The sequence below is a fragment of the Miniopterus natalensis genome, chromosome 1 (assembly GCF_054644295.1).
Source record: "Miniopterus natalensis isolate mMinNat1 chromosome 1, mMinNat1.hap1, whole genome shotgun sequence".
In the NCBI taxonomy this organism is placed as follows: domain Eukaryota; kingdom Metazoa; phylum Chordata; class Mammalia; order Chiroptera; family Miniopteridae; genus Miniopterus; species Miniopterus natalensis.
In genome coordinates, this window is record NC_142081.1 from 136,746,622 (window position 1) to 136,767,361 (window position 20,740).

Here is a 20,740-nt window from a genome sequence, read left to right on the forward strand (position 1 = left end):
AATATAAAGCCAATTTCTTGTTTCTTGTACTTTGGTCACATTACCCAAGGTTGAGGACCAGAGGACATCCCAGCCTCTCCATCTGAAGGTCTGCTAGTGCTCACATCTCTATTCGACTCTTCATAAGGGTTTCTTGGATTTTTCGCTAGCAGCTTCTGAGTCCTGCAAAAAAACAAAAACGTGAGACCATCTCAAAGCAAAACAGAACAATAGCCCACTCAGTGATGGTCAGGGACAACCACCTTTGCTACTGAAATTTAGGTATTTAAAATGCATGGTAGAGAATAAATATTAAGAAAACTAGAAACACAACTTTGGGTTTTTAAGGCATTTTCTGCAGAACTTTCCAGATGATGTTCCAAGGTTTTGTGAGATGAGGGTGGGAGTCAGAGTGGGGGTGAGGAGGGAGCCATGCATTTATTCATGGACATATCTATTGAGTACTAACTATATCCCAGGCACTGTCCTAGTACTAGGGATATAGCAACCAAAAAACAACAAGAAAGTTCTCTACCTTAATGGATTTACAGTTTGGCTGTCTATGGAAATAGTGTCATAGCAATCATGTGACACACACTATATTAGCTCCATTTTACAAGTGAAGCCAGAGGAGCTGGAAGATAACAGGGACTCACCCAGGCATTCAGCTAAGGAGGGCAGCTCAGGAGCTGGGTCATAGTGACACAACGCCTAGGGTCCTCCCACTGGCTTGCTGTGATCCCCTGCTCACCAGTGTTACAGCAAGAACACGAGAAGGGGAAGGCCCAAGAGCATATTGACTCATAGTTGCCAAGCCAGGAAATAGACTAGGTCTCTTGCCTCTAAATTCAGTTTTATAAATACTTATTTCATTGATAAACATTAAGCACTAAGTCATGCACTAGGGGGAGCAGAGAAAGGCAGAGAGATCTAGCGTTAAGGTGAGATCCCTGTCCTCAAAGCAATGGCCTCTAGAAGGGGAGAAACATATAATGTATCAAGCAGCTGTAGAGCGAAGGCAACAAAGGAAATGTGGTGGTGAAGACCACCAGCCAGCCTCAAGAGTCCACAATAGCCCTGCTCTCTTGGGTCCACAGCAGCCTAATGCCCTCGAGGAGGGCATCTCTGTCTCCAGTGGGCCTGCCTGGACATCTGAGCTAGGGCAACAGGAAGGTCGGAGCTGCTGTGAAAGCCACCTCTCAGGAGCTGTGAATGTGACGGATATTTCCAGGAAATGATGTGGGGTTATTATTATTATTATTTTAAAGATATATATCTTTATTGATTTCAGAGAGAGGAAGGGAGAGGGAGAGAGAGAGATAGAAACATCGATGATGAGAGAGTCATTGATCAGCTGCCTCCTGCACGCCCCCTACTGGGGATCGAGCCCGCAACCTGGGAATGTGTCCCAACCGGGCATCAAACCGGATGGGACGATGCCAACCAACTGAGCCACACTGGCCAGGGCTCCTAGTATTATTTAAACATGAACTGGGAATTGAACCTGCGCAGTCTGAGTGTAGAGCCCATGATCTTAAGCACTACGCTATGATGCAGCAGGATCTCAGCCAAGCACATCTTGAATGGTGTGTTGGGTTCTCCCCAATACAAGATAGTTGATACCCGAGTGGTTGAGTAGCACCAGTGAGCGTGGCTGGATTTTTATCGGCTGGTGGTGGTAGGTACCCGCACATCCCCAGAGGCTGGGGCCTATTCCTTAAGTGGGTCTCCGGTTTTCCAGCCATAAAATGATGAGACTGAATTCGATAACTCAATAAAGTTCCCGTCAGCCCCCAAACGTTATGACTTGCTGATTTTGTACAGCACAAACTGCAACGACATAAAATGTTTCTCAGTATCGAGGGTCGTGGAGGATGCTGCCCTACTTTTTAAGAAAACGGAGCCCGGCCGGGCGTGGCTCAGCGGTTGAGCGCCGACCTGGGATCCAGGCGATCGGGGTTCGATTCCCGGTCAGGGCACATGCCCGGGTTGCGGGCTCGATCAATGACTCTCTCATCATTGATGTCTCTCTCTCTCTCCCTCTCCTTTCCTCTCTCTGAAATCAATAAAGATATATTTAAAAAAAAAAAAAAAAGAAAGAAAGAAAGAAAATGGAAAACCAGCAGCGTGATGCCGATCCCCTCACCCTAATGTAGTGTCGATTTTTTTAAGTTAAATGTACAAACATTGTTTCACAGTTTTTAACTTGAAATTATTGACAATTATTCCAAGAACCAGAAACTTCCTTCCAAGTTGCCGAAGATCCTGATTATTCGCTGGAACAAAAGTTAATAGTTTGTGGGAAATCAACTCAAAGGAAGGCAGGCAGGAAAAAATTACAGTTGTGCAGGCTGTGCGGGGAAAGCAGGTGCAAGAAACAAGTGGGACACAAAACGCGCCATTCCGTGACAGCCCCGGGAAGCACACGGGCGCGTGGACAGCCGCCGGCTTGGAGGAAGGAAGGGGAAGCCACCGCCGCCCCAGAGCAGGGAAACCCGCACCACGTGTGGTCCTTCAGGGGACTGCGCTTTCGGAGGGCAGTCAGGGTGCAGGCCGTCCTCCCGAGGGGCAGGTGGCAGGGGGTGGCGAGAGGCTGGAAGTGCCAGTGGAAAGAGTCACCTGTAGTAGTGAGCGCCCCACAGCCCCAGGAGCAGCAGCAGGACGAGCACCACCACGCAGACGGCCACCACGGTGACGTTCCGCTGCCGCCCGTGGCCCGCGTGGCGCAGCTCCCACCATTTCAAGTCTCGGTGCTGACATCGCTCCCCGACGTAGCCAACAACACAGCTGTGACAAATCACAAACAGAGGTGAGCTGTTAGGCCCGGGCAGAAACGCGTGTATCTTTCAGTCTCGATATCCAGCCGTCTCAGCCTCCGCGTTTCCACACTCAGCTTTTTGGAAGCACATGGAAAATCCATCAGGGGTGAGCCGCAAGCTCTCTGCTTTGCGAGTCGATGCTGCACGCCCCCCCCCCCCCCCCCCCCCCCCCCCCGCCCCGTCTGTTTGCCCTGGGATTGTCGGGGGATTTGGCCTACTGTCTCTGCGAGGCATCGCAGAGCATTGATTAGGGATCAATTACTCTCAGGCCGGAATCCTGAGGAGCTACCTTTAAGACCAACACAAAGCAACTCTGCCCTAAGAGCCAAGAGAGTTTTCGAACAAATGTTTGGGCAGGTTGCAATGAAATCTGAATTCTGAGGCAGGAAGGATTGGAGAGCAAAGCCCTCCAGCGGAGGCTGGGCTGCAAAATGCTGCCAGCGAGGAAGCACAGCCTAGGCTGTGGAGGAAACACTCTTTTTCAATCACCACGGGCCCAAGGGAAAAGCTCTCGGTGGCGACACACAAGCGTTTGCCTTCCTTTCTTCAAGGGGGAGAAACTAAATGGAGGGGAAAAGAGGCGTCACTGGCAAACATCCTGCTATTTCATCAGTGAAATTGTTCCTAGAATCAGCAGCCGCGACCAATGCACACGAGGAGCTTTCAGAAGTAAATGAAACAATGCTGCCATCTACTGGGAAAGGGGGCTTCTAGACACCGTCGGGATCTTGGCGCAGAACTGTAGTTTATTCTTCTTCATGAGAGTGTAAACTTAAAAAATATCCTGTTAAATGTTTTCTGATGTTCTCTTGTTAGGAATTTCTTCCCCTTGGCCCTGGACCAACTATCTATCTATTCATGCCGCCACCTAATACCAAAAGGACATGAAGGAATGAAAACATAGAGAACTGATTCCAGACCCCATGGTGGGAAGGGGCAGCATGGAAAAAGCATCAGACAAAGCCCCAGGGGATCTAGATTCTGCCCTGGTTCTACCTGGAGTTGGCCATAGGAGCTTTGGCAAGTCACTTTCAGAGATAGGAGGGGAAGGGTCTAGCATTTGTTAAGCACCTTGCATGTTTGACAGTGTGCTGGGCACTTGCACTTCCTTTCGATGACATATTCCCATTTTACAGATGAGGAGAGTGAGGCTCAAATGGGGTTAAATAATTTGGGCCTGGTCACTCAGCTAGTGAATGGAAGGTTCCATTCAAGTGGTTCTCTGATTTCAAAGCCTGTGTTCTTCCTACTACACTGGGCTGTTTCCCAAAAGGGTCTTAAGCAACATGCACCTCTGAAGGCTATTCTTCTAGAACTGACCAAGCAAGAGATGGCAGGATCTGAGTGTAGGAAGCATAAAGGACCCTCAAGTGACTCCAAGCTTTCTTGGAACCTTTTTAAATTCTGGTTATCTTGGTTATAGGCAGTTACTATCAATGTCTAGCACATACTTTTAAACTGTTGGATATTAATGGGCCACACCTCAAATCCTCTCAGAGATTTTAGGATCTTGGAGAATATACCAGTCCCATGGTGAGAGTCCTGGAGGCCAAGGCAGGCTGCACTGTCAAGGCTCTGTGAGCCTAATAGGGCCCAGAACAGTCAGTCAGCATCTTACAAGTTCACAGGGTGGACCGCACACAACTGCACACAACTGGTTCTTCGGGTTATTGAATTCTCTTAAACCAAACAAAAGATTCCCTGGCCAAACAAGTTTCAGTTTCTATGGTCAAATAATTTCAAGAAATTCTAGACTAAGTAAAGGTTAGCAAGACTTTTTCCCACATTGTGGTGTGCCATGAATCAAGAATTGAGGGCTGAAGTATGCAGCATTTTTCAAAAGGATCTGACCACATGACCCTTTTTTTCCATGAAACATTTCACAGCACCAGTGCGGGGGGATCTCAGTCTGAAGAAGACCTGCCCAGAAGGGTGTGCGTTGGTTCAAAGCTGAACCAGAATAAGTGAGGATCGCTTCTGAGCTCAGGAGGTGTGGAGTCTTCTGAGGCTCTCCAGTCCAGGGAACCCCTGAGGAAGCCCCTTGGCATGGAGACTCCAGTTCCTCACATCCCCGCATCCCCAGGTAGCTGGGGGGGTCCCTGTCTTCCAAGGAAGGAAAGAGCACCCTTTATAAGCCTGCTCGCAGCATTGGGAACACTCTGCGTGGAATGCCGCCTATGGAGTGTTTCTAATAAAAGTTGGACTGGTGAGCCCCCTAGAGATGTGTTGTTATGGAATTTAAAAAATACAAAGTGAGGTCATCGGGCAGGAAGAGGGAAGGGTTGAATGTATGATTAAACTAAGGTTTTATTAAATGTAGAATTAAAAAGCAAAGTTATGATCCAAATGAATGGGAACTCTCATTACAGTTTCAATATTGATCTTGATGAAAGGCCCTCAAATTTGAGTGTTATCTCCAGTTGGTCATGTTGTAACAACTCGTGTTTAAAACATTATCAGAGAAATATGATATTTTCATCAGGATTTAATGACAAAGAAAAGCGGTGTGCTAGAGTTTATAAACCATTGAATTAATTGACACTACCAGGTCCAAATGAACACAACGCACTAATCTCAATACCTAACCCTTCATTCAGTACTCTTCATATTATCATAGTCTTTTATAACAACAAATGATGACCTAATAAACTAAGATATTTGTTTCCATAATTTCATTATTTAGGATAATAAAAAACCACAAACAGGTAAAACAACTTGGTTCTTATTATTAAAATCAAGAATAACTAGCACCAGATTTACCTCAGGTTAGAAAATTATAGCACACAAATGTGGATAGGAAAGCAGATTTTTATTAGAGCTGAGTCATTTTTGCTCATATTCATGAGCATTTTCCATTGTTTTTGTCAGGCTGACATGATTTATAATGCAAGGCCATGCACTTTGTCACAGAATATAACTTAATTATTCTAATAATTTAGACTATGCTTCTGCTGATTACCACTGATAAAATAATAAAAGCCTTTAAATGTATAGCATCTATTCGTGAGACTCAGAATATTTTATCACTTCTTCTTCAGGCACAGAGGAAATGATCAGTGAGTCAGGAGTCTAGGGTTAGGAGGCCTATTTATTTTTCAGAACCTATGAATTCCCTCATATTGTCTTCAAAACACGAAAGTAGAACCAGGCAATGTGAGTGGGGCTTTAAGAAAGGCTCCCGGGGAAGGTGCTCTGAGTGAGTAGGGCAGGGGGCCGTGGTTACAGGGCTTCAGGTTGACACTGCCCACTGTGAAGTCATCACGGGGACAAAGGAGGGGCAAAAAGCAGTGGTGGCTGTGCCCAGCAGGTGTCATGAAACGACAAAAGTGTACTATTAGGAAACTATTAGGAAATTAAGAAAAGAATATATATACTTAGGGTGTCTCAAGAAATGTATACACATACTTTAAATAATTATCAAGGCAGTGGTTATTTAATTTAATTTTCAAAATTGAACTATTAGCTGTTAAAATGTGTATACCTTTTTGGGGGATGCCCTGTCGTCTGAGTTTTGAGAGGTGAAGGCAAGAAGTCCAGTGTGAATATATGCAACACTTTTGTAAATTCAGAAACATATCATGGATGCTCTCCATATATTTTGCAGGAAATGAATCAAAGTTTTAAAGAATTCTCTCACAAACCTGAGTTTTTCAACCAGAATGAGAAGCTCAGTTCCCAGGCTGTGCCAGTAGCAACATCAAGTTATTTAAGTAAAAGGGAAGATCGCCCATTCCTTCCATTTATATTTAGCACTGGTAGCTGTGGGGGTGGAGGGGTGATACGTGACATGTGGGGAGACTGCAACACACACACACACACACACACACACACACACACACACAATTGATTTATGCATATTCACATATGTTTCCCTAAGGCAAAACCAAATTCTAGAAAATGTTCCTTAATTTCACTCTGACAGATTGGCTGGAAGTTTCGGGTGGCAGCGCCAGGGGTCGGTGGACTTACTTGCAGGCGTAGTGGTCCACGGCCTCGATGAACATGCACATCCCGCCGTGGAGGCAGTACCCCGCGTGGGACGGGGGGCACTCCGAGTAGCCGTTCCTCACGGAGGAGCGCCCATCCTCCCTGAGGGCAGGCGGCGGAGTCAAGTCTAGAAGAAGCAAAGACACTCCTTGTATTTTCGGAGGCCATCAGCCTCCTTCGGGTACAAGCACCCGCCTCACATTAGGGGAGACCTGCCTCAGTGCCCGATTTCGCTAACCCAAAGAAACCTAAAGAGGATTTTCGCTTTTACAAAGAGGCAAAAAGTGAAACTAGCATTCAGGGTTTGTTTTGCATGAGCCCTTAGAGAGGCAGCCGCCCCCCAGCAGCGAGAAGGGCCAAGCCCCTCCCCGGGGAACCACACCGAGCATCTCAGCACCAAGGGGCCATGGCTTTGAACAGTGCCTGTGACCATCGGCGCTCCATCTCCATTGGTTCTGTGCACCCATTAGCAAGACGTGTTCTAAGGCATCAGAAAAGCCTAAGTGCCCCTGAGGGTGTAACTGGGCCTAATGAAGTGTATTTGGTATGGTCTGGTAAGTTATTTTTTGGATCTGGGAATGCTCAAAATTTTTTCCATACAAATTAATGGTAGTGATGGCTCTTTCACTTGACTTCGTCTCAGCTTGTGGCTGGCAGGGGAAACCTATATCAGTATCAGGGCCTAGTTTCTGTGAATAATTTGTGATATAGTGTCTTTTGGTGACAGTAGAACTATCAGAGCAACAATAGTTTCACTTTCCTAACCACACTTTGTGTTACTCACCATGAAGAGATCTATTCTTTCTTTAGGTTCAGTACTTTTTGACAGAAAGCATATTGGAAGCAAATAAGAGAATGGTCAGTCCTAAGACGCCGAATGAATGCAGAGTCACTGATCTCATTATAAACGCACATCTGTCATCCGCAAACACACATGGTGGGAAATGACAGCTAGCTTTAAGAGGGTCTCACCGAACCACAGTATCTCTTTATGGCTTATAAACCACCCACCAATACACAGTCTATTACTGCCGCTATCCTGAGAGTCTCAAAATTTTTTCCCACACAGTGATTTCTTCTAAAAACTATTTAACTTTCAGGTGAAACCTCAAAAACAAGACTAGTCCCGTTGAGGGAAAAGAAATGTTACGATACATAGGAAATGCCAAAGTGGTAAAGCCCTTTCGCTGGATGGTTCACTGCTCTTTAAAAGGAAAACATTAGGGCGTGTAGCTATGTAAATATTAGTGGTCTTCCAATACCTTTAAGAAGAGCAAATTACTTGAGAAAAAAGTTTGTTAGAAAAAAATGGAGACCCGAGGAAGGGCAGAACTTTCCTTTATTAGGATGTGTTCTGCTTGCAGAGCTGAGCCTGTTAAATAGCTGGTGGGATAAACAGTAAAGGGAACAAGCCCCATCCTGCTGTCCAGGGCCTCTGAAGCCAGCCCTCTGCTGGGGTGCTGATGGTGAGAAGATGTTGGGTAATGGGGAGAGGGTTCAGGAAGCAGGAGTCGAGCACTATGAACATTTTAAAAAGAAAGAAAAAAGAGCTGGAGTTCTAACTCAGATCAAGAAATACTAACTTTTTAGAGTAATATTTTAAAATCCAGACATCCTCCCCAACCTGCCCAGCCCTGCAGAGTCTCTCCGGCATCCCAGGAAATCGACATTACAAACCAGGACATTCGCTGCATAGTTACAGAGAACCACCTGCGTTGCCACCTTTACTGAATTGTGAGTAATAAAAACAGATTTATTCCGGATGCTATCAAATTAAAAAAACAGACCATTTCACATTCTCAAGCCCAGCATCGACCTACTCAGGAAAACAAACCCGACAGCCTGATGGAACCAAATGATTTCTAGAATCTCAAATACACAAGGGTACAGAATTTTCCAGAATCAATTCCTCCCCTTGGATCTACATCACCCACCAGCGTACCAGGGCAGATCAGTCCAGGCTCAGACAGGCTGCCGGCACACAGGCAGGTGTAGTTTCCCTCCGTATTTATGCAGGTAGCATTTTCCCCACAGGCGTGCACGCCCAGCTGGCACTCATCAATATCTGCCAGGAAAAAAAAGGGGAGTAGGTAAGAGAAAAGTGGGGTGTGGAGGAGGACAGAGGGTCGTACAGTTGGAAAACCCAACATTCTAGAAGAGAAGCCTCTTGGACTTCTCTCGTGCTCACGTTCTCAGAGTGCTACACGTTTTTAGGTTCAAATATTTTATCATGAACGTTGGTGAGACAGATGAACAGGGTCGCTCGGCTGCTTCCCATTCAGGTAAACTCCTGGCATGAGGCTATGAGCTTTCCTACTGCTGGGAAGGAAAGGAAACTTCCCAACACAAGTGGGAAAGTTGGAGATTGGTAAGGGATCTGTAGGCAAACATTTAGAAGTTCAGATCACACCAAATAAAATATTGGTGCCTTTTGAACATAAATATAAACCAGGCCATCACTTTCTTTCCCAGCTACCCATCTTTTCCTTTCTCAGTTACCGCCACTCTAACATTCCGGTCCCTCCTCTCCTCTATTTTACATTACTACAAAAACAGTCTTACTACATTCCCAGCACCCCACTCTCCTCTGCCTCACTCCCAACACCAGTGACATATTAATCGTCCTGAACCATGTCTCCCATCACTGCGCCACTTGGTTCAATGCTGCCAATGCTCTCTGCTGCCTAGAGCTGTGCTCCCACTGTGGCAGCCATTGCCACATGCAAGGACTGAGCCCCTGAGCCACAGCTAGTCCACGCAGTGCTGCAAGGCACATGGCAGGTTTTGAAGACTTAGTATCAAAATTTAAGAGTGTAAAATTATCTTAATAATTTTTATATTGATTATATAGTGAAATGTTACTATTTTTGATATATTGGAATAAATGAAATATACTTAAAATTAATTTCACCTGTTTCTTTTTACTTTTTCTAATGTGGCTACTGGAAAATTTTAAATTATATATGTGACTGACATTATATTTCTATTGACAGCGCTGGTCTAGAGAAGTGAAACCCCAATGACTAACCCTCAGATTCTAGTCTTCTACAAATGGAACCTGACCCACCTGTTATATACTGAATTGTATCCCCCCAAATTCATATGTTGAAAACCTAAACTCTGATGTGACTATATTTGGAGGAAGGGCCTATAAGGAAGGAAGGTTAAATGAGGTGATAAGAATGGGGCTCTGGTCCAATACGATTGGTGTCATTATAAGAAGAGACACCAGCTCGCTCTCTCTCTCTCTCCATGAGCCACAGAGAAAAGGCTCTGTGTCTGTACAGCAAGAAGGCAGCCGTCTGTAAACCAGGGAGAGTCCTCACCGGGAACTAAATAAACCATCTCATCTAACCTCCAGAACTGTGAGAAAATGTCTTGTTTAGACCACCTTACCAGCCTCTGTTTCTGATTCCCCTCACATACAATGGACACGTAGTGCTCAATTAGGCTATTTTCTACCTCTTCACATTTCTGCCTAATAAAAATTTACTCATGTCCCGGGCCCATCCAAAATAATACTTCCTCCATGAAGACTTTCCCAAAACTGCAAACATATTTCTTCCAGTCCTGAACTTCCACTGTAGCTTTTACTTCTCTTATGATGCATACCTTTTTCACACTTATCACAGCTATATTTCTTTCAGATCACATTGTCCTGGCAAGCAAGGACCGCCTTCACCTTCTTGGTATTCCTCTCCGTTCCCAGTGCTGTGCCTTTGCACTAATGGAGGCCAATTTATATAGCACTATATCTATATCTATTATATATATATGGAGAGAGAGAGAGAGGCTGGGAGGGAAGGAGAGAGAGGGAAAGAAAGAGGGAGGGGGAGAGAAGGGGGCAAGGACAGGAACCAGCTCACGGCTTCTATGGGGCAGGCTGGGCCATGACACCCCATGGCATATTTGCTACTGGAAGGAGGTGGGTTAGCAACAGAGTGAAAATCCAGAGTCTAATGAGGTTAAACATCCAAGAAAGTACGCCTTCCTTTCCCTTCAAAGTAAATTACATATAAAGCCTGTTTGTCTAAATTATCTAAGAGTCTGTTTAATTAGAGCAGTGGCATTTTCCTGACTGACAGTCAAAAACATGCTTAAAATAGCATTTACAGATGTCTGTGGACTCCACAAGACTCATCTGATAAAGGTCTGATTTAAATCAAACAGATCCAGAAAACTGACTGATGTTTCATCTTTAACCTCAACTTATAGGAGAAAGCAATACCATTTTAGTTGCTTATCAGGGTATCTACCCCTCACTTTGAAAAGATCTTTATGTTTACAGAAGGAAAAGAAAATACTGTACTCGGAGACATTTTAAAGCCCTGTACAACTTCAGGTAACCACTTCGCTGGGCGACAATGGCTTCAGGCAGGTCTTCACTTGTACGGGGATGCTACGCTACTGACACCTGGAATGGGACGAGGCATTCACTAAGAGAGCTCCTGCCCAACAAGCCACACCCAGACCTTGGCAGAGGGTGGTGATTATGAAAGAGGCCTTAATCATTCATTATTTGTATCTAGATGTCAGTGGCTTCAGTCTTTCATCTATTGAACTTATGAAGAGCCACCCAAAGTGCCCTTTCACAGAACCACACCTCCTTTCCTTTACACACACGCACACACACACACACAGAGTAAAACATGGATCAGCTCTGCAGTTCACCACCGTTCACTTGCTAAATTCGGTGACAAAGAGAATGTTGTTCAATTCCCCCCATGATGGCTCAAGGTATAGAGGTCTACTGTGTTTTTTTTTTATAGTTGTATTGATTTTTTTTAGGGGGGTAAGGGGAGGGAGAGAGAAAGATAGACATCGATCAGCTGCCTCTTGCTTGCCCCCCACCAGGGATCAAGCCCCCAACTCGTGCATGTGCCCCGGTGGGGAATGGAACCAGCAACCCCTCCGTGCATGGGATGACGCCCAACCAACTGAGCCACGCCAGCCAGGGAGCATGGTATGGAGTATTGGTGAGTCACTGGTGTCACTCAAACCCAGAAAAAGGAACTGAAAGGCAGAGGGATAAATTACCCTTGCAGGGTGTTGTCGCTGACTAGTGCGAAAATAGCACACGGGCACAAACTTGACTGTGTACCGAGAACTGGAATATGTCAGTCTTAACATGTATGCGACCCAGTTATATCCTGTCTTTTCTTGGCCCACCACACCCAGAGCATTTCATGATTCTGCCCCCCCCCCCCCCCCCCCCCCCCCCCCCGGCGCATGCTCTTACCAAGGCAGTGTGTCCCGTTTCCTCGGTGGCCTTCGGAGCACCGGCAAACATAGCCGCCTTCGGTGTTGACGCACGTGGAGGAGGGGTGCTGGCACGCGGCGCTTCCCATCTCACATTCATCTATGTCTGTGGGCAAATGAGCTAATGAAGCATATAGGCAATCCTGGTATAAATGAGGATACTGGGAAGGAAAAGTGTAATCTTATAGACGATCATCCAGCTGTTTACAGAGACTGCTTGCAAATGCAATGCGAACCCGCAAGTTCGTGTCTTAATCAATTTTTACAGATTTCTCACCTGCCTAATTAGTGAAGTATGTGTAAATAAATCAGAGTTTCAGACCATAAGGACTGAGATTTTTACAGTAATCACTAACATAATTTTGAGGCTAGCAATATAAAATAGGAGCCTATTCATCACAGTCTATTTATGAAACCAAAACTTATGACCTAAGCTTTTGGAGGAAAAAAGGCTGTGTTTTTATTGAAATTATTGATTTTATAAATTTGACTTGAACTCAAATTAATACTTCTGAAGCTAATTACAAATTCTTTTCCTTAATGTCAACTCCATGTATCATGTCATTTTAACATATACTCAACGTAATATAACAACATATTATATGTTTCACATTTTCTATACATGCCACCCATTATCTTTGTAGCTGATACCTAATAATTTATTTAATCTTGCTGATTTCATGAGCCCTTCTGGAGATTTTGAACCATATGATCTGAGAGAATGTTTCTGGTTCACTACTTTCCACAATTACGTGCATTGGCCTTCACTCTTACCAGAACATACTTTTCCATCCCCAGCAAATCCTCTCAAACACTGGCACGTGGCAACCTCTCCCTCTGAAATGCATTGGGAGTGTGGTCCACATCCCACGGGACCACAGTCGTCTTCATCTGCAAACAGCAAGAACCCCATCAGATTAACTCCAGACCTCAGAGGAAAAAAATGGGCTTTAATGTTCTGGGTTCTACAAAATATTCCAGAGAATCCTTTTTCAAGTTCTGGGACAGGTTAACCTCCAAATAGAAACACTGTTGACCTGGAAGCTATATCCATAGTAAAGGGCCCACAAGCCATCTGTTTCCATTTACGTGCTCTCAACAAATCTTTAGTCTTAACTGGTGTTCAAACAGCCCTGCGTATTTACAATTTTTAAAAGCATTTAAAATCTGAATTATTAAATTGCTAGGAGTGAATGGACTCAAATTGCAAACGGTTTATTGCTTATTTGAGAATTCCCAGCCATTATGACACATGCAAAGGGTCAATATGTTCTTATTCCTCATAGACACCCGGAGTAATATATAGCAAGTAGCTCTGTGTACTAACATGGCAAAGATTCAATCGTAAAGATTTACTGTCAATTTACTAAAATTGGTGTTTCATATATAATAGAATATGTATGTCACAATGTATGTTTATTATCAAGATTTATGCAGTGACTTGCAAACCTCAAGGCACTTTTACAAAGTCATGAACCATATAAACGAAATGCTGTAAATGGATCATTTCATTTCATACTCCATTGAAATGCAGATGCCCCAGGGGACAGAGTTGCAGGCTGAGCCATAAACATGAGCAAGTTTCCCCCCCCCTTCACTTATGTATATAATCATCCTCCCTTTTGGGGTTGGAGGGGGATCTGACATACCACAGTAGGATATAAGCTGTCATCTGTCTATTCACTAGTAAGTTTGCTCATCTGAGTATAGAAGAGGTCAAACTTGCCCATAAATTTAAAGAAAGTTAAATGATCAAAGTAGGATCTGATGCCATGTGAACGCAGATGTTGGGTAATTGCGTTTGATTTGCTTAGCTATTTGAGTAAGATTTCTCCTGTGGGAAAACATGCCTTTCAGGCCTGTTGGTAATGTGTCACTCGTGACTCTTAAAGATGGATCACTTCAGACTCAGTCAATTACCCATTTGATTCGGCATTTATTGGAGAACTAGCTTCCAAATCACAAGGCTGTTCAGTGTGGTGGACAGTATCCAATTACTCAAGACATTTTAAATCCCTTGCACCCATTATCTTAAATTAGAATCTGATTCAGGGTTTCTTTGGTAACTTGCAAACCCTAAGGCTGCTTTGCAACCAATATGCAGTTGTTTGGAGGAATGGGCTATCGCCAAAGTTCTTTCTGCCACAGGCTAGCCCTGGAAAGAAGGAATGCCTGGGCTTCACGCTCCTCTAAAACACAAGCGACAGCTTCTGTTCAGTCTGCTTCACACAACTGTTGTAAGAACTTGAATTAAAAAGTGATTTTTAAAACTCCTTTGAAAATTAGAGAATATTATGCATATCTAAATAAAGATGATAAACAAGAATGCTGTGACAGCCTGAGTCAGAATGTGTCTTATCACACGAGAGAAGATTCTGGGGTCTGTTGCTAAATTAACAGTAACATTTAAAAGTACCTCATATGTGCCAGATCCTAACGAGGGTCAAAAATACAGTGGTTGAGAATACAGACGAGGGCTCTGCTTTCTTGTGTAATTAATGATTGAAGTGCAGGTATGGTAAGCGCTACTCATGAAACAGTGCCCAGTTCTAAGAGAACTGAAGTGGCTCTCACCTCACCAGATCAGGAGACTAGAAAAGGCTTTCTGAGCAAGAGCATATAGAGCTGAAGGATCTGCAGGACTTGGAGGGGTTAGAAAGAGCACTGTGGGCCAAGAACACGGCACCTGCATGTTACAGGTAAGGCCAGGGTAACCGAAGCAGGCCACAGAAAACTGAAGACAGAGGGCACACATTTTGGTTGGTGAAGCGTGTCAGGGTTAGCTCATCTAGGGCCCAGCAGGCCACATTAAGAATTTCACACTTTATTCATGAATTTAGAATAATTCTTGATTTTAGTATATTTGACAATGAAACCTTTTTTGATCGAATCTCTTTGACATGGTGTCCGCAGATCTACTCACGACATATCAGTCTGTGTGTCATTGGGGAATAAGAATATATTGACCTAAAATCCAATATAGAGTTTTCAAACTCTTTTTAGTATAGACATTTTGTTGAAATGAGATCTCACTCATAAATAAGACCCCTTAGCTTCACACAGGTAGAACACAACCCAGGTATGAAAAGATTAGGCCATTTTCACCAGGACAATCAATTCCATCTATTCTTCATGAAGCAGAGCATAATCTCCAGGTATGAAGCCTCCGACAGAAGCATGCCAAATCTCTGGCCATTTGCCACCCATGTGCCTAATTTACTATCTGTCACTCACCTTGGTCTTCGAGTCCCCCAAACATTAATCTTCCAAAGTATGCTTTGTGAACCTCCAGGGATTCCTAGTGACTTTGAAAGTTTCTCTATATTGCTAATATTTATATTGTTTTATTTCATCATATTGTTTGTCTCCACCTCAGACCATGACCTTGGAGACTGGGACTATGTTTAGCTCATGATGGCATCCCCAGCACTTAGCATGGTGTGTGGCAAATAAACAGTTGTTAAATGAACGATATTCCTAATGTAACAGTGTTTACCTGTACTTCTTTTGTTGATGTGAATTAATTATTTGGTTATAATTTTTAAAACTCTTCGGTCAAGTCACTAACTTCATATATTTTAGTCTGTTTTCAAATCTGTAAAATGATGTGCTGTGTTAAGAATCAAAGTCCTGGTAAACTCAAAAGCTCCATATAAGTTATTGCTACTAAGAATATCCACCTCTTTGTATTTTATCAAAAATCACACTGGTAAGTTCTTATGAGGAGGGGTAAGAGGTCCCAGGGACACATACATTGACAAAGTAGTCTGCAGATCACAGAAGTTGGAGGAGCAGTTAGTTAAGGGTATGTAATGTCCTACTGTGGAGTTTCCAATTTATTTTTAGTCACAGGCACTTTGTTAAAATCTTACTCAGCTGTACTGACTGAAGGGCAGAGACCTAGAGTGAGATGGGGTGGGGTTTGCAGAAGACCTAAGGCCAAGCTAAAGCCAATTGGAAAACCACTGGCCTCATGAGTGAATATAGAATATAAAAGAATTAGGTTCTCTAAAGTTGTTGATACTGAACAGATAACTTAGCAAACAATCTATATTTTCTTACCAATCACAATCTACTTTCACATTAATGGAAGTACGCTCAAATCTGTTCTGTCTCATTTTTCACCTTTGCTCCAAAGTTAAATTTCTTCTCAAAAGGTTCAGTCCAAAGAGTCTCAGTGAGTAAAGTTCTCATCCATCTAATGTGAGGGCATCTTCCTCAGGCGCACGGTTCAGAAGAAAAAGACCGGAGTTGGGGTCCAAAGTTTGGCTTCCCTGGCTATATGCAGGTTTAGCCACCATTAAGTTGGAGAGGTAATTCAGAATTTCTAACTGGGAAGATGGAAAGTGCTGGGACCAAAGCTGTGCTGGACAGCCATCATTCATACCTGAGGCCATGATCTCGGCCACGAGCACAGGCTGAGATTCTGTGATGTCATCTCCAAACCCCTGGCTGCTGGGGGCGGCGTCTGAAGGCATCACTTCATTACTTAGATCTGCTTCGCTACCTATTGAAGGGCAACAGATGTGATTAATTTCTCTTTTATGATTCAAGAAAAGTTTTATGTAATTTATGTTTATGGCTCTTTGTTTGCTGTGAATTCAGACTCATTCTTACAGTAAGAGCATTCAAGGAAACTGTCAGGGTCTTGGTGACTTAGAAAACCTCACCCACGACACCCCACCATCCCAGCTGTCCTCCATGCAACTGATGCTTCGGGGAGGGGGAGCCAGTGAGGAAGAAAGGCAGGACATTTTTAGGTACTGGCAAAAAATCAATAAGAGTGAAATACCACAATCCTTATGAATATACTCAGCTCATAACCACAGGCTGCCATTGCGAGGGAAAATTTGTGAGATGATCTCAACCAGATTTCCATGCACACTCCTCCTTTAGGCTGTATTCAACACTTATTTTAGCCTGATTTACTTGTATTTAGAAATGTAGAGGGGCATAAACACGCCATAATTTAATATAAGTGTGGGACCTATGTAACCTCCCAGACATGGGAGAAATGGATCCCCTAAAACACCAAATGCGTTCTCTGAGTATGGTGCATGGGTCCCTAGGGTTCCATTGCCTGGAGTCCATAAGTTCAAACTATTTTTATAAAAGGCAAATAACTCCTACGTTATCTATCTTTTCTCACTGCGTCTACGTTGATACTAATGGGCAAAAGCAATGATGGGTGGAACTGCAGTGCCTGAGCATGAATCAAGGCCATGGCACCTATAAACTCTACTAGTAGTCATGTTCTTCACTCACATATACTCACACACACACACACACTCTCACACACATACTCACTGACACACACACACTCACACACTCACACATTCACACTCACACACACACACTCATACACTCACACGCACATACATACATACACACAAATGCACACACACATGCACACTCCACTTTCACTTAAGAAGATCAGTGATGAAGAGTAAGAATTATTTTTTAAAATCTCAATTATGTAACATTTGGCTCTTTAATATTCTGTATAATAAAATAGCAAATACACATAAAACACTGTTATCTGTGAAAGTACTGAATTATGATGGCTGTCTGAAGGAAAATCACTTGTATGCTCTTTGAGTTGCAAGTTGAAACTAGCCTCTTTTTTTCACTGAACATGATCTTTACTTGAAAGAATGACTGAAACACTATGTTATTAACACTTAGGGATTTGGCAAGCATATTTTTAAAAATGAATGAAGTGAGCCTGTCACTTCAAGGAAAACAACTCACAGTATTTGTTGCCAATAATAAAATTTGAGCTTTCAAGTGAAAAGTAGAATTCTGGAAAATGTCTTCTACTACCACGAGCTTGACAAAATCCTAATACTCGAAGACTTTTCTGATGAGTTTGATGATAATATTAATCAATATGATTTTTGTGTATTAATGTGACAGTCAGAAGATCTGCATAACTTAACTGAATTTTCAAACAACCAAAACATGATGCTAACAAATCATGCAAGATAAAAGAGCCACTCAAAGGACAAAGTAGATCACTGGATGTGGCAGAAGACAAAATAGTTTATTGATATGGCTTCAGGTTCCACATTGCAACTAAGCTCTCAGAAACTACCAACTGTATAGATCTGACATAGTAGCAAATAAAAAATACAAAAAAGGGCATCTAAAAAAGCTATTAACTATTCCTCCCTTTTCTAACTCTGTGTCTCTGTGCTGCCAAATTTTCTTCATAGGCTTCAACCAAAATAACACAGCAATAGAGTTAACCTACAAGCAGATACAAGAATCCAGCTGTCCTCTACTAAGCCAGACATTAAAGATATAAAGGAAAATCAATGTCATTCTTCTTACTACATATTTTTATTTGGGAAAATATAATTATTCCATTTATTTCCATAAGAATATGTTATGTTCATATATAATGGAGTATAATTTTAATAGGTATTTTTAGAATTTTTTAGTTTTATTTCTAATATAAATATTGATAGATATAGCTTACATAAACTAGAACTCTTTGAGGTTCTTAATCATTTTTAAGAGTGTAAAGGGAACCTGAAACCAAAAAGGCTGAGAGCGTTTGTCCTAAGGCAACAATGCACAGAAAGTTCTGAAAATCCAAAATATCTAATTTCAGTCCATGGATAGACTGACTGATCCATTTACTTGCTATCAATCCATCACCTAACTTACATGATGCCTATCAGATGAATATAAATTTAAAAAAACATTTTAAATAAAATTTAAATTTTCTTTGGTACAAAGATATCAAAAGATGAATCCAAATATGCCATATTGTTTAGATGCACATTCAAGAGAAGCAAGTCAGGGCTACCGACTTACATCACATTGGACCCACTCTTCCTTCCTCTTCAGTCAGAGTTAGTTTTTAAAAACATGATCACAGCCTTCCCAGGTTGGGTTCCTCATACCTGTTTGATATCCTGAAGTTATTTATTAGAAAGGACTTTGCCTTCTAAACTAAGACCAGTCACACGGCGAGGGCGCTGTATATGTCCACCTCCAACATTGAGGCCATAAAGCTTCTAAACAAAATGTCTCTGAACATGACCTGAGATGGTAAAATACTACATTTATTTCTAAGGCTGGGCTACTCCACTGTAAATAAGGGGCTAGAGGATTGGACTTTGAATATTATCTTTTGTTCACTAATTTTACAATGAGAGGAGGTCAACTGAATTTAGTCTTTATAAGAAGCCCAAGCTCATCAGAGGAAGAAAAAAATCCAACACTTTGCATCCCTAAAAGCAGAGGTGCTTTTTATTACACAAAATATTTAAAATCAGCAAGAGCATAGGGTTCAATGTAGAACAGAGCTATATTCCTGAGCCAAGGTAAGAGAATTTAGCCATATAATTTATTATATTACCTGCTGAAGTCTGATGACCATTTAGAGCCAGACACATTTTCCCATCTGGGGCTTTCACAAAACCTTCACGACATGAACACTGAGCAGTTCCAAACTTCGCTTTGCAAATATGTTCACAGCCTCCATTTTGATATAAGCAGGGATCTGCTCCTAGAGGGGAAAAGAGATGCATTCGCAGATGGGCTCGGAGATCAAAGGGCTCATTGATACAAATCACAGTGTCCAGCTTGTGGGGAAAAGAAACTCAGTGTGTCTACATGGAGCCTAAATCAAGAGTATTTCAGAAGAGTTCCTATAAGGAGCCACTAAGATTAGCTCAGAATGTTATTACCTTATGAGTTATTGATTGAGTAGAGCAAGTACTTTTTTCCAAGAAGCTCTTTAGGCCGATGAGATTCCTATTTTCTAACTCATGATCTAGTCAAACTGAAAAAGGGCAACTTGGAAAGAAGAATTTCTGTAAGACATTGGCTGCCTTTTCTATTTGCTCGCTCCCTGGCACTCTCAGGGAATGGAGAAAGGCCCCCGGGTAGATAGAAGCTTCCACTGCAGGTGTCTAAATTGTCCCTTCCCCAATCCCATCCTTAGTGCCTTTAACCCAAGAATCATTTAAAAGGACAGATAAGTAAAAGCTATCCAAGAGGGGGGAAATGAGATTGGAAGAATAAAACCCAAATTCACTACCAGACTTAGTTTAAACAAAGTCCAAATCTCAGGAAATCCACCTAGATTAATGGGACATGAAACATCCCCCCTCCTCCCCTGCCATCAATTAAAATAGTTGCAGATTCCAGCCAAAGAAAGACTGTGTAACATGTCCAGTGTACCTGGTTTTGCCAATGGATGAACTACAACCAGTGATGAGGGCTTCAGCATGCTGCCTCGGAGACGTACCCTATTTTTGCCAGTCCTCTTGTTCACCCTTATTACCGAGGGCACAGTCCAGTCAGAAAACCACACATGATCCTCAAACACAGCCACAGCAAATGGGTGACCTGGAAGCAGTTCCAATCCATTACATATGTCTTGTCTTTGCCGTGAATATTTTTTGAAGGGCAAGGCTTGAAACATACACACAATCCCTACATTAAATCAATTCTTTAATATAACTGCTAAGCAAGGGACGAGTCGCCACCTGCATCAAGAAGAACCCTCGAGAAGGGACAACCTCGTCTTAGAAAGGGGGGCCTTGTGGTATGAAGTCCTAGCAAAGCCCATCGTCACCCAGCATTTGGAGAACTGGAGAATGTGGGCTCATTGACATACGGGGTGGGGCAAAAGTAGGTTTGCAGTTGTAAATATGTGAAACCCAGAATCATTCCTGTAT

The 20,740-nt window shown here is 42.9% G+C and overlaps 1 protein-coding gene across 1 annotated transcript in view; it reads right to left on the reverse strand.

The window, feature by feature from the left end:
- EGF (epidermal growth factor) overlaps window positions 1–20,740 on the reverse strand; it is a 77,749-nt gene that overhangs the window by 5,009 nt on the left and 52,000 nt on the right. The window contains exons 14-22 of the mRNA XM_016209461.2: window positions 20,241–20,408; window positions 19,414–19,563; window positions 16,432–16,551; window positions 12,819–12,935; window positions 12,025–12,150; window positions 8,728–8,850; window positions 6,768–6,912; window positions 2,599–2,766; window positions 45–162 (exon numbers count right to left, since the gene is read on the reverse strand). Of these exons, the coding sequence (XP_016064947.2) occupies window positions 45–162; window positions 2,599–2,766; window positions 6,768–6,912; window positions 8,728–8,850; window positions 12,025–12,150; window positions 12,819–12,935; window positions 16,432–16,551; window positions 19,414–19,563; window positions 20,241–20,408 (1,235 nt within the window). The remainder of the gene's footprint in view (window positions 1–44; window positions 163–2,598; window positions 2,767–6,767; window positions 6,913–8,727; window positions 8,851–12,024; window positions 12,151–12,818; window positions 12,936–16,431; window positions 16,552–19,413; window positions 19,564–20,240; window positions 20,409–20,740) is intronic.